Here is a 13,556-nt window from a genome sequence, read left to right as displayed (position 1 = left end):
TTGCTTGGCTTTATTTGGTTCGGCTAGACGAAGAAACTACTCATGCATTACTGCTTCGCCTTCAAGAGTGGAACGCGACAGCGTTCCCGTCGACCCGCCAAGGGGTGTAAGACAATGGGCTACAGGGCAGCGACTACGCGCCCCGCATTGGACGCGGTGAGCGTCGAGCAAAGCAGCGTTCGGCGCGGCAACGAAATGTGCGCCTGAGCAAGAGACGCACGCCTTAGAAACAGCTCGTTTCTAAGGCAACACCGCATTCACTAGAGGCGCTTTTGTACCGCTTTGAAGCATCGTACTCGTGGCTCAGTGGTAGCGTCTCCGTCCCACACTCCGGAGACCCTGGTTCGATTCCCACCCAGCCCGTCTTGCAAGAGTTGAGCCAAAGCCACTTCTCCTCTGTCGTGACGTCACGGTGTCACGTGATTTCATGGTCACCGCCGCGCCTGAGGAGCTGGGTTGAGCCCTCGTAATATGCTTCGCATAAAAAACGCGTTGTTGAACGGGTGGTGATTGTCAAGTTCATCGCAAAGTCACCTGTATAGCGCTTTGGGTAAGACTTGTTAGAACGTGAAGCGAGTTTATTTAACAAGAATAATGTGTTTCGTTTGTCTGATTATTCCACTACACACACCCCACTGGGGGCAGCAAATCAACGTCCCGGTTGCAATACCCGATGTGACGGCCGTATTTCGATGAAAGCGCACTGCAAAAAGGCTCGCGTTTACCTGCATTTAGGTGCTCATCAAAGAAGCCGCAGGTGGTGGTGAAAACTTAAGCGCAGTACTCCTTGTGTGACATGCGTTTTATGAAGCCATGGCTCTTGAACAAGAAACCTTGGAATTAATCATTTTAAGCGAAATACACAACTGCTTTGCCGAGCCGGTAAGTGATTTCCGTATTTTTCCAATAAAAAAAGAAACTGTGACCAAGGATATGTAGTTCCTGCATAAAACTATATTTTCACAAAACATAAGCCCAGTGGAGGAAAAGCCGCAGGTTGGCTTAAAACGATTGCTGGTTCATTTGCCTGTGTTTCCTAAGGACGACAAATACGTATAAAAGAGAAAACGTACTGTTTCGCAAGCTAAACCATTTCCTGCTCGGAGTAGTTTGGTCGATGAAATCACTTCAGTATTTTTTGAAGGGTTGTTTTACCACTACAATTTTTACCTGAGTGCCGTAAACAGTTTTGAAATGACGAAACTTGGGCGGCTTTATACAACAGCGATAAGGAAGTGGAAAGTCACGGTATTCTACGGTAGCCTTTACCATTTGCGGACAATAGCAGTAGGACATCGCTTTTCAGCTACGCTCCTGCTGAGCATTGTATCTGTCATCAGACATTTTTCATGCTGTTATGACAACAAATTTGATCCTTCAAGAAATTGTCGGATAGGCTGATGCGAGTAGCACAGTAGGAGGAAACATACCACCGCTTGCTGAGAAATGTTTATGAAATCCATCCTCGTTGATTCTCAATTCATTCGAATTTGTCTTTTCGTTCTGAATTCTTTCAATTAATACATGGCTACGAAACAGAAATCTGTTTTGTATATGTTTTGATTTGTATATGTTTTGTACTTAAGCCCACACTTTTAAATCTTACATACAATACACTGTAGTCCTCATAGCCCCTCAATCCATGAGTGATGAATCTAATTAGCGTGAAAACTCCATATCTACAACGGCGATGCAGAAATACAACACGCAAGAGGGAAGTACAAATGGCCATTTTTCTAATATGACCGCTGGCTTGCATGATAATTGCTGAAACCATCCAACCACTCATTTTTCGCTTGAAACCTGTTTTATTATTGTAAAATAAATGTCCCATGGAGCTAAATATTTTATTCTGAAATTGTTAGTCTTCTGACACTGTGATAAGTGGAGCATAAATCTTATATAGCAAACTCCATACGGAGGCAATATGGCCGTTGTAAGTGCTCCAAGGGTTAAGCTCACAATATTCGTTCAAACCAAGGTAGGTGGCGTTTCGACTGTGTTGAATGATTGTCTTGCACCAGACATCGCCCTTGTGCCGTTTGTCCTATGCCAGCCAGCATAGTTTGCGTTTAGTGAGAACGAAACATTGCAATTACCGTGTTAACAAAACAGTAGTTTCCTTTTTCTGAACATTCTGTTAACAAAACATCATTTCAACTTTGTTAGTCCCAGCTGTCAATATCTAACACGCATACCTTTATTATTGCAGCACTTCTGACGACGCCTGGCCTCACCAGTGGATCACGCAACACAGCCCAATAACGGATGGGGCTTAAAACGTCGACAGTATGTAGGCGATGACCATTGGCCTTTAGCGCAAACAGGGTAGAGGAGAGGATGCATAGAAAGGCGGGGAGGTTAACCGGAGGTAGTTACGATTGGCTACCCTGCACACGGGTGAAGAGTAGGGGGATAAGAAGAGGGAAAGAGCGGAAGGGGAAGATAGCGAGAGTGTCAAAAAAGACAGTGGTGAGGGGTGGTGTGCCTAAAGTATATCGTGAAGGCCTGTAAACCGCGGGAACCGTATTAACGCGAGTAAGGCCTTCTGCGTGGGTGTTATTTCAGAATATTGACCTAAAACCTTTAGTTCTCACTGTGGAAGATTGTCCAACTGGTCCAGTACTTTGTCTCTGGCCGCTATATCGCGGGCAGACATAGATAACGTGTGCGAGCGTCTCATTGCTGCTGCTGCATGTGTCGTACGTGAGTGTTGGCCATTCAAATAAGGAAGACACATAAGTTCAGAAACGCAACGCCTACCCTCTGGCTGGTACAGCATGGTCTTTTCACGTCGTGGTAATCTAGGCGGTAAATGCATCCATACATCCGGAGACAACCAACGCAGACGACACATGGGGAAGTTATTGGAATCCCACAGGAGTAAAGAAGATGCCCGAGACATCAATCGCAGCCCAGCCACAACGTTTGTTAGCAAAAGCGGAATCAAACAAACATGGCAGACAGCCCCTACGCCTACCGTGGCAGCGGTGTACTTATTGCGTACAAGCAGGCAGTTCCCCAGCCTCGCCAAGACTGTTTCCAAAAAGCCCAGCTTAAGACTGTCCTTAGGAAAAAAATTTGTGACCATGTGAATACATGCAAAGGATACAAAAATATGCACTTCAAGTTTCTGAACGAATTCTCATATCAGCGAATTCCGAATGCACGCTCCTAGGTGGTCGCGTGAGAAGCCGAGACTGTCCGTTCCATGCCGTGATCACTCAAAATTGAAATCGGCGCGTGCGGGTTGGTCTACCGATTCATTTGCCAAGCAGAATCGCAGTGGGTCCGTCGCGCTCCAACCATGATACTTTTTCCCTTGAAACGATCACACTTAGTAGACAAAGAAAATGTTTTGATACGAATGCAGGGTGTGGTGTGAAATTGGGGCGGCCTTTCAGACGTCTATACTTGAGGGTCGTAATGGTGCTGTTGTGTTTTAGGCATACAGAAATGACAAAGCTTCTTGCCTCGCACCATCTATCAAAACGATATATTCTTTTCATATGAATTACCCTTGCACCGCGGCCAATTAACACCTTCGGTGTGCTTTTGTATCGTACAGGCGTCACTGACAATGGTGGCACAAGGCCCAGCACAAGCCGCCCAGGCATGGTCCAAGCGTCACCCAGTATAGAAGGTGGCACCACGTGAGCGCACATTTAGATAACGTTATTGCAAACGAATACAGAGAAGGATGGCTAGGCGTTGAACAATCACATCTGTACTCACACATTTTTCCCGGGGATGGCTAGCCCAGGTGCGAACAGTCACTGCATCAGCAATTTTGTGCGTTCGGTAAGCGGAGCTGAAGTTAACGTACGTACGAGTTGCAAGAACGCGATTAGACAAGAAAAAAGTAAAAAAAAAGGTTACGCAGCATATTGCGCTCCTGTTATGCGTGAATGCACACTTTCAGGTTGGCTACCTTGCATACTCAGTCCCCCTTGCGGAATATATGAACACAGTGAGGAGCAAGATGCTAATCTAAAAGAAAGCACGCAAAATGAAACACACGATGTCTAAGTTAACCGAGGGGGTGTAGCGTGGTTGCCAACGCAGCAAGAACAGTGGACGAAAATAATTCGAACTTCCATACTACGGCTTGCCTCATAGTCGGATCGTGATTTTGGTACATAAAACGACAGCATTTAGTTCTTTATGAATTAAGAAGTTCCGCCTCAATCAAATGTTTCAGAAGGCACTAAGTTATGCAGTTGCTGAGCCCCATATAAGGCAGAAAAATAACAGGGAATGTGTCAAAATGGCAAGTAATATGTAGCGTAATCGTACTATTTTTCTTCTGGTAAAAAGGCCTTCCGAATCATTAATAATCTCAAAGTGCATATGCTTTTAAATTTAGCCTCCCATGCAGAGAATGCTGGTGCTTTGGTATGCAATGGCTTCCGGCTCCCAGTCTGCTGACTCCCCAGCTGCTGACACCGTTATTTACTTGATCCATACCGCATAGGAAATTGTACTTTTGCCGAGAGATTAGGCAAAGAAGACAGCGATCCGCATGTGTCGAAATTGGGGGCAGTTATCTCCACAGCAGCCGCGTAAGCGCTGATATAGGGTCGGCGTATCACTGGAGTGTTTCAATGAGACTTGACTGTCGGCCGACTGTCAGATTCTGTGGATGCAGGCATTGTTCACTGTCCTGGTTCGCAACTTGAGATGCATCGTAATGGTCTTAGGTAATTATTTATGAATAATTAGTTAACCTATATTTAAAGTATTGCCTAAACCGCAAAACTTTCACTGGAGATGTCGTAAAGTACCACTGAGAAACATTCGAATAATTTATTTCCATCGTGAAAGCGGCTGTGGTTTTATTTATTTCTTTTCCTGGACTGTCGCAAAAGCTCACGAGATTTGATAAAACGTACCATGTGATTACGCGTTTTCGCGCAATGACATTATTGCCCTCAAACATTCCGTGAAAGATCGATGGACGCTGGACGCAGACCATCTGACCTACTAGGTAGCATGCAAAAAATTACTGGGTCTCCTAAGATCTCTCGTAAGAGGTGAACATCGAAAGCCTACCCTTCCTCCTCTTATCATTCGCATCTTTCTCCTTGCCCCTTCTCTTTCCCTTCTTTCTTTTAGTCATTACTGCTCGCATATAAGAATTTTAGTCATTTGTAATTAATTGCAGTCATTAAAAGCCGTCGTTAGACATGTTGTTTATATCATTGTCATTAGTAGTCATTACAAGTAGTTTCAATAATTATTACTCATTATTAGCCATTACGAAGCATTCCTAATCATTTTTAATTAATTGTAGTCGTTACAATTGTTAGATATATTGGTCATTTTGTAGTCATTACTAGTCATTAAAAGTCATTTGAGTCCTCATCAGTCATTACTGCTCACTACTAAGCATTTTTAGTCATCTGTAATCAATTGTGATCATTACAAGCCGTTGTTAGACATGTTGGTCATATCCTAGTCATCAGTAGTCATTACAATTCATTTTGGTCATTATTAGTCATTACTGGACATTACTAAGCATTTTTAGTCATTTCTAATTAACCGTAGTCGTTACAATTTGTGGTTAGACATATTGACATTTTCATAGTCAGTGGTAGTCATTACAAGTCATTAGCAGTAATTATTAATCATTATTAACCCTACCAATTTCTATTGTAACTTTATCACTAACTGTCACTACCAATAATTTCTCATTCTTTATTATGTGTTTATTCTGTCATCCTATGGCGCGATGACGCTTCTGCGTGCGTACACTCCAGCGGACAGGTATGCAGACACAAACTTACCAATGAGCCTAGAAAGGTTATCGCCTTAAAAAAACGCTGACTGAGCTCCGAGAAAAGACATCCCGTCACGTGATCTTTCAATACACGCTGAAGCGTCTGGGGGCAGAAAGCTCGCCGCGCGCGTTTCGCCATACGCTGACATTTGCAGTTTTTAAAATTATGGGGTTTTACGTGCCAAAATCACTTTCTGATTATGAGGCACGCCGTAGTGGAGGACTCCGGCAATTTCGGCCACCTGGGATTCTTTAACGTGCACCTAAATCTAAGGACATGGGCATTTGCAGTTTTCCCAAAGTGCACGTAAGAAGCAAAATTCGACATGACTGAGTTTTCTCAATGCGCGATTATCGTGTCGGCTGCAAGGGCAAACCTGACGCGAACGAGCTGCCTTTGCGACGTGAATGTTCACAGATTACGTAGTAATACCACAGCGGTCTATGCAGGCCCGCAACACGATTGTTTGGCAATTTATTAAGGCGTCAGCCTCATTGTATGCGTAAGTATACATGCGTACCATGCGATGCTTGCCTGCACCAGGTAGTTGCTCCTAAATAAATTTCATCGACTGACTGATTCATTGCTTTAACGTTAGTCTCAATGCAACGCCCAGGGTACGACAGAGAAATCAATGTCCTTTATAACCACTCTTTGATACGTGATACAAAATAGTGGAGGACTGCGCATTCATTTCGAAATTTCTTAAGGTGCCATTATTCCTAATGAACAAATATTTCTGCATTCCGACCCCTAACGTAGTTCCCAGCTGCTAGCTTTCTCGCAGTGTTCGTCTGGCGGAAACAATTTTAGTGGCGGGTTCACCTTGACGCCATCTCGAGAACTGTTTACGCTGAAAAAGCGATTAAGCTTCACTTACAACTTCGTCGGAGGCTTTATGTTCCTTGGCGAGACCGGAATTCGCCATAGTGACATTCTCTCTTCCTTGGCACCCCTGAAGTAAGTCAAACCAACTCCGGGATCGGCTTCTTCCATGTGCTTGCAACGCACCACTGCGTCACGCGACTTTCGCTGACCTTTTACCGGCGCCGCTACTCTCGTTCCCAGTTTAGTTGTTCGCGTAGATAAGGGAGCGACGTAGAAACCAGCCGCCTTGTTGGGCATGACACAGCATTCCAACAGCGTTACTTTTCTTTTTCCTTTTAGATGCGTGGTATCTGGCGCTGAGATTTGAAAGTTCTGGTCGGGAAGTCAGTTATGACGCGTTTAGTCTAAACTGTCAGTCACTTGGTGCGACTGGAAACACGCGAGACCTAAATAGAACCGGAGGCGGACGAAGTTGGCTCAGACGCCGAGTGATGGCATTTACTGCGAGGGGGTTCACGTCAGGAAAATTATGAATGGATCTACTGTTGTTAGCACCAAACATACTTCAAACACGTCCACGCAAATAGTATGCGTAAATGACATGGCGCTGTAGGCGATATCATTCGATAAGCGCAGTGTGCCGCTGGAGGACCTTCTTACAAAACTGAGTAACTTGTGAACAGTCGTGCGTAGTGTGGACTTCACGCTGCTCTGAGCAGGATGGCATAGTCTGCCCACATTCGACTGGTCCCTGCCGTGTTCCAACTCGGTTGGCAGCCATGCAGAGGCCTCTGGAGGTTGCCGAGCTCTCCCGAGTCTGCTCCAGCCAAACGTTCGGCTGCTCCAAGAGGAATCGGAAGAGACACGGGGTCAGAATTCTGTCGTATCTCGGCCACACTCCGAGCTTGAAGGTGGGAGCGCCTCGGAACACTCGGAGCTGGAGCTCAGCGCTGTCAGTAAACCCGGCGATTGTAGTCGAAGCGCGTAACCTCACGGCGAGAAATCTCCTGAAGGTTCGACAGTGAACAGTTCAATGTGTCACAAGTATATCAACGCCATTTTTGCGAACCATTGAAAAGGCGGTTAGTGCAAATATCATGTTGCGTGGTCAGAGCTACAAGTGAGGCTGAGGTGGAGACCTATTTCGGATGTTGTTTTACTGTCTTTACCAATTTGAATTTCAATCAATTCGATTTACCGGCGTTGTTGGAGACCGGGGTTGTTGGAGGAGTATGGGAGAGGCCTTTGCCCTGCAGTGGGCGTAACAAAATTGATGATGATGATGATGATGATGAATTCGATTTATTATTTATACAAACTAATCAATTTTAGAATTTTGTTAGACATCGATATGATCTAGCAGTCTGATTTCAGATGGTATTAAGTGAAAGAGAACAAACGGCATGCCACATTTTCATTACCCTAATCGGTTTTGGTAAATAGAACACCAAACGTTTTTACTTTAACTAGGTCAGCCTAGTTAAAGGAACGAGAAAAAATGAAAGTGTCAAAATCAAGAGATAGGATAGAATTCGCGGAGCTGTCAACACTGATCAACACAGCGGAAATAAGGGATATTGAAAACTACAACCTGGGAAATACTGAAGAAGGAATAAAATATGGACGCCGCCTAAAATCGGTGACAAAGAAACTTGGCATAACACAAACCAAGATATATGCACTGAAAGATTAGCAGCGTGATAACATTAGCAATCTGAAAGGTATAGTAAAAGCAGCAGAAGTCTATGCTCACGTGTACAGTACCTAGTGGAGGCATATTCTATATGTAGGGCTTGAGTTAAGACGTACGATGTCGTACGGGGTGGTCAGTCCACGTACACGTGTCAGAAATAAAGCGAATAAATCGCCTTTCCACTATTTCTATTTCCTAAAGTGAGAACATCAAGTGGCTAGTTGCAATGGTTTATACCCGCAATAAAAGCGGTCCTAGTGAGAGCAAAACATTGTCATCAAGAATGGCTCACATCCCCATAAGCATGCAAGGATGTAATGGCTGAATATGAATCAAGGAAAGAAGGAAACATCCACTGAACCGACGACCGAACGAACGAGCGACGGGAAAAAAGAGAGTCAATGAAAACAAGAACGAAATGACTTTTGGGTATTGCATTATGTTCCCTCATGCGACGTTACGAGGTCAACCTACAGTGACGAATGTTGACTTCACACCGCAGCTCACTATGTCTGACCCGTCATATCGTACAAGTTTAGGCATTAACACTTGTGCAGCAGGACTTCGTCTTCAGCTGTTATTAGAGCGTAACATCCTTCCGAACTTGTTTACTCTTCTTAATATACAATCCGTCCTGAAACATTCACCGACCTTTACGATAGCCGTTACTGCGAAATTTGAGAGCAACCGTGTATGTTTTTCATTTCTCGATATATTGAGGAACATAAATTGGAAGACACAAGTAGCACAGGTAAATGGGGACGGCTCTTTCAAATGACTGATCGAAGGATCCAGTGTAATAGCTGGTGCTGCATGGGTTCCATAAAATCCAAAACAATTCGCGTCGTGCATAAAATCTGATTGGAAAACAATCGCAAACCAAGACAACCGAACCAAGCAATTCAACCTAGCCAAAGCGAGAGTCGATACGAGCTGATCTCGGCACGAAATGAGCGCTATGGCTCAGACCAGATGCTAGTACGAAACAAACGGTTGGGCATGTCCACATGAAACCAATTTTCCGCGCTCTAGTCACTGAAGGGGCACTTGTCATTGGTCTCCGCTTCTCGACCGTTCAAGGCTCGCGTCTTCAGCCGCTCCGCGTTTGCTCTTTCATCTTTCGCTGTTCTGCTCGTTCGCTCGGTTACGTCGCCGACGGTCGCCGCAGGAGCGGGTCATTAAGAGCTGCGCCATGAAACGGAGACGTATTTAAGCCGATGCAAAACAGTCTCTTTCAACGCCAAACGTCTCGCTTCCGAGCGCACGTTTCTGGACGTTTGGCTGAATACACGATGTGAGCGTGTAGTAGATGCAGTTGCATTTTTAATACATAGACCAGCTAGCTTTTGCACTTACCATCACTGACAGATATTTCTACTCTCCTGCACCAGTTTCATGCAGGATATGCACGATGTATTAGATAATGCACGGCTTCTGTTATGCTTGCATCACGAATGACGAAAGTTCCTAATTTCCAGTTCAGCATCACAGGCCACCAAAAGCAGCAGTGTTTAATTTCGGGCAATGCAAAGCCCAAATCGAGCACTAAATATCAATGCAACCACTTAACGCTAAAATTTAGCTAATTGCCTTATCCTTAATAGGCGATTAAGACTGTCAAACTCTCAATTGGATAAAAATGTGTTTTTGTCGTCCAATAAAAAGGGTCAGCCATTTTGAGCCATTCTGCAGGGACGGCATGGCCACAGTTAGTACATGACCGGGGTTGTTGGAGAACTATGGGAGAGGCCTTTGCCCTGCAGTGGGCGTAACCAGGCTGATGATGATGATGATGATGATGATGATGATGATTTTGAGCTGCTTTTTCCGCATACTTGCAGGAATGCTACTGGAACCAGAGGAAGGGAACCGCCAGAGTCCTGCGTTGTCCGAGCACGTGATCAATAGTCGGTCAAGAAATCGAACCACAAATGAGAAACATGCGGTAAATTGTTTAGCAGGGCTAATAGTCTAACTGCACATTACCGCATGCATACCGGCGAGAAACCCTACAAATGCGAAATATGCGAGAAATCATTCGCGTACAATTCTGATTTCCGTTCTTATCAACGGATTCACACAGGCGTAAAACCCCCGTATCTGCCAAATATGTGCTAAACCATTCAAAGCAAAGCGGAACCTAAAATTCATCTCATAACACACAGTAATGAGAGACCTTTGGTTTGCAACGTATCTAATGTCTCCTTTAAGCGTAACTCACATCTCAGAAGTCACCGCCAAAGAATTCACGAGGTTAAAATGCCGTAGGAGTGCAAGCAGTGTGGATTTCGGTTCGCAAAGAAAGAATACCTCGACGCACATCTCTGCCAGAATAGTAGGTGCCAATTGTGTGGAGATACGTTTAGAGATGCATCTGAACTTATTGCCCATCTCGTGATGAATACAGCATTGAAGTCGTAAAATTGTGACGCAAGTGGCGAAAGTGGCACCGTGGCGCAAGTGAGGTTAATGGCCCAGCGTTTTCGTATATGAACGTGACCATGAATCCACGCCCGAAAATAACGCTGACTATAAACCACAGGGGTGAGAACTAACCGAACGCATCGTGTGGAGAGATGGCCTTCTTCAAGCGCTTAAAACTGCTAAATGAAATGGGAGACTTAAAGTATTGCACCTATTTTTTTGAAATTGCGAGACAAAACGTCTCCAGCAGAGTATGGGATGCTTGAATGTGAAGTATGCTGCAGGCCCTGGCTAGCAATCACTGTTTGCAGAACTACGTTATTTGCGAAAGTGCCTTTCGCAAAGTCATTTCTAAACAAAGCATAATGGGCTGCAATTTTATGTTTCATGCTACCAGAAGGTTGAAAAATTCGCACAAGATCCTTGACACCTCGTTTTGTTTCGTGCAAGTGTTAGACAGTGTACTGTTAAACAAGCTTTACCTCACTGTGCTTTTATTCATTCTGCCGTTCAAATTAAAGGCAGCTCCTCTCATTAGGAACCGTTTAAAAATAAACACTGTTCTTTTCGACTAAAACACTAATCTCTGATAATGATTGAGGTCCTTAGGCCTTGCTGCCTTTCAGAGACAGTTTTTACGACAATATAAAGACATAGGAATGGGGAAATTGATATCCCTTACAAACTTAAATACACGTAATTTTTGGTTTTCTCTCTCTGGGTTCTCTCTACTCAGGTGGAACTTCTGTCAGTTTTAAAGTGCAGTTTCTTATTAACTTGGAAGTCATCTCTTTTGACATGCGCTGCACTCTAGTTACAGTTGTGGAATTTTTTAGCCTGATGTGACAAACTTATCCCTGCGAACAATGACAGGACGATTGAGATGCAGTTTTTAGTTATAATATAGATCCGCGTACTTCTATATATTTTTGCTGTGAACGCGGTTCACCGAATAACAAATGTTAAGTTACGGCTCAGGGCATGATGCACCAGCGTGTATCATAAATTCTGCAATATTCTCGGCGATTCTATTTTGTTCCTATCTTGTAGTCGAGCCTTTTGTAACCGAATTGCATGTGCAACGATAACACACTTACGCATTCTGGAAGACACGCGAGTAGCAACGATCACGCTGTAATCCTCTACGAATATTGGGAGAATAGCCGACGCTGCTTACCCGCAAATTATTTTTTCGACGACCGACTCATGCGCCCGGCACTATCTTTCTGCCCGAACGTAACTTGTTTTGTTGGTTCCGGTTCGTCAAATAAAGTGTCTTTCATGACACGTGGTTCTTCTGGCTGCGTTGTTCAATGTCACTACAACGCGACATCTCGTAGATGTGCTTCGTGGAGACCGAGTAAACCCTACCAGCAATGAAAATAACGTGAACGTTGTAATGACGAGCGAGCTCGCCGCACGCTATGACTACCACCAGAGCACGCACCTCTGCACGAGACGACTAGAAAGATCTTGGCCCAGACAACTGCCACAATGAGATTGCCCATGTCACCCGCAGTGACGTATGCTGCAAAAGCAAATGAATCCACCGATCAATCACCGATCACTGTTTGGAGATCTGAAAAGTTGGCCGCAATCCTACTATGAACCGCTACGTTTACCAATTGAAACTGTGACAAGCTGTGGTTTCGCAGCTTACAGATTTTTTACACTATTTCCCCGATTACAACATTCACACAAACACACACGAGCGTCGTGCTTAAGGAGCGGGCTGAAATTTAACGAGAACACCGTGGTATCCTGGGCATAAATCAGCTATTAACTATGCCACATCAATCCGCACATGTCAGGGATGAAAGCGTTTTTCCTCATTTGTGGCTTTGAAGCAAGTTCTTTGCGCCGGACCAATACGCAAAGCGGCCAAGACCATTAACAAACTCCTAACGGGACCCACGGGCACCGAAAAGACGTTGCAACTGATGTGTTGTCGGAGCAAACTCGAATTGCTCCAACACCACGTAACGTTCGTGCCTCGACGAACGCTACAGACCTACCTGCCCATGGTGCGACGGTCACCCCACCACCTTCCATGTTACGTGGGGGTGCACGGGCGACGACCCCATACACTCACGAACACTTCAAACGAAGCAGCAGTGGGAGGCCTCTCTGTCCAGCTCGGGCCGGACAACCCAGCGCAGCCTGGTACAGCAGGCAAGGGCAGCAAGCAGCACAGGCCACTGGGGCTCTGAAATGAGTTCTCCATCCGCCACCCAAGTCTTCGACAACTACTTCTTTCCCTTCGAAATAAATGTTTCTACTACTACTACTCGACGGAGCATTTCGAGTGACCTACCGTCGAGCTGACAGGCGAGGGAGAGGGGGCCGCCGCGACACCACATCATCTTCCTTCTCGGTTGCCTATCTGCGTTCTCGACACGTTCCTCGTCCGCCAGCGTCCTCACTGCGCCTGTTTATTTGCTATGAAGAAATTATTACATAAAAAGCAGAAAATAAATTTGCAAGAAAAACGTTCGAAGTAGTGTTTCAAACCTGCAATTCCATGCTTAGAAATGGAGTGTCTTGACCGCTGAACTAAACCAGTAGCTCCAAGATAACAGGCCTGTGCACTATGCATTACGATGCTAGGCTTCTTGGACAGAAATTTTCATTGCCAAGCCCAGCGTGAAAAAAGCTGTGACGACAACCTCAGTGCAGTTTACTCGGGGGTGTGCCCATTAGATTATATGGTAGTAAGGCAAGGTAGTATGATGTCACGCATCAAAGTTCACCAGGTTTTGGCTATCTAGCAGGCGTCGCCCATGGGTGTCAGCGCACTCCCTTCCCCGTGACGAGTTCATAACTCGAAGGTT

General features: G+C 45.1%; 1 protein-coding gene across 9 annotated transcripts in view; it reads left to right on the top strand.

Moving 5' to 3' along the window:
* Positions 1–13,556, top strand: part of LOC135919787 (zinc finger protein 567-like) — a 136,653-nt gene that overhangs the window by 80,105 nt on the left and 42,992 nt on the right. For 4 of the 9 annotated variants that reach the window (XM_070526056.1, XM_070526052.1, XM_070526050.1 and 1 more), the window contains exons 2-3: positions 2,213–2,289; positions 10,143–10,246. The exons of 2 other annotated variants lie outside the window; for them this stretch is intronic. In XM_070526056.1, coding sequence (XP_070382157.1) covers positions 10,145–10,246 — 102 coding nt within the window. In that variant the 5' untranslated portion in view covers positions 2,213–2,289; positions 10,143–10,144. Of the gene's footprint in view, positions 1–2,212; positions 2,290–3,568; positions 3,654–10,142; positions 10,247–13,556 lie in introns of all 9 variants that reach the window. 3 more of the 9 variants (XM_070526057.1, XM_070526051.1, XM_070526053.1) reach the window with 2 other exon arrangements.

Source organism: Dermacentor albipictus, chromosome 9 (assembly GCF_038994185.2).
Source record: "Dermacentor albipictus isolate Rhodes 1998 colony chromosome 9, USDA_Dalb.pri_finalv2, whole genome shotgun sequence".
Lineage (NCBI taxonomy): Eukaryota > Metazoa > Arthropoda > Arachnida > Ixodida > Ixodidae > Dermacentor > Dermacentor albipictus.
Note: the sequence above shows the minus strand (reverse complement) of the source record. Positions and strands in the feature narration are given on the sequence as shown.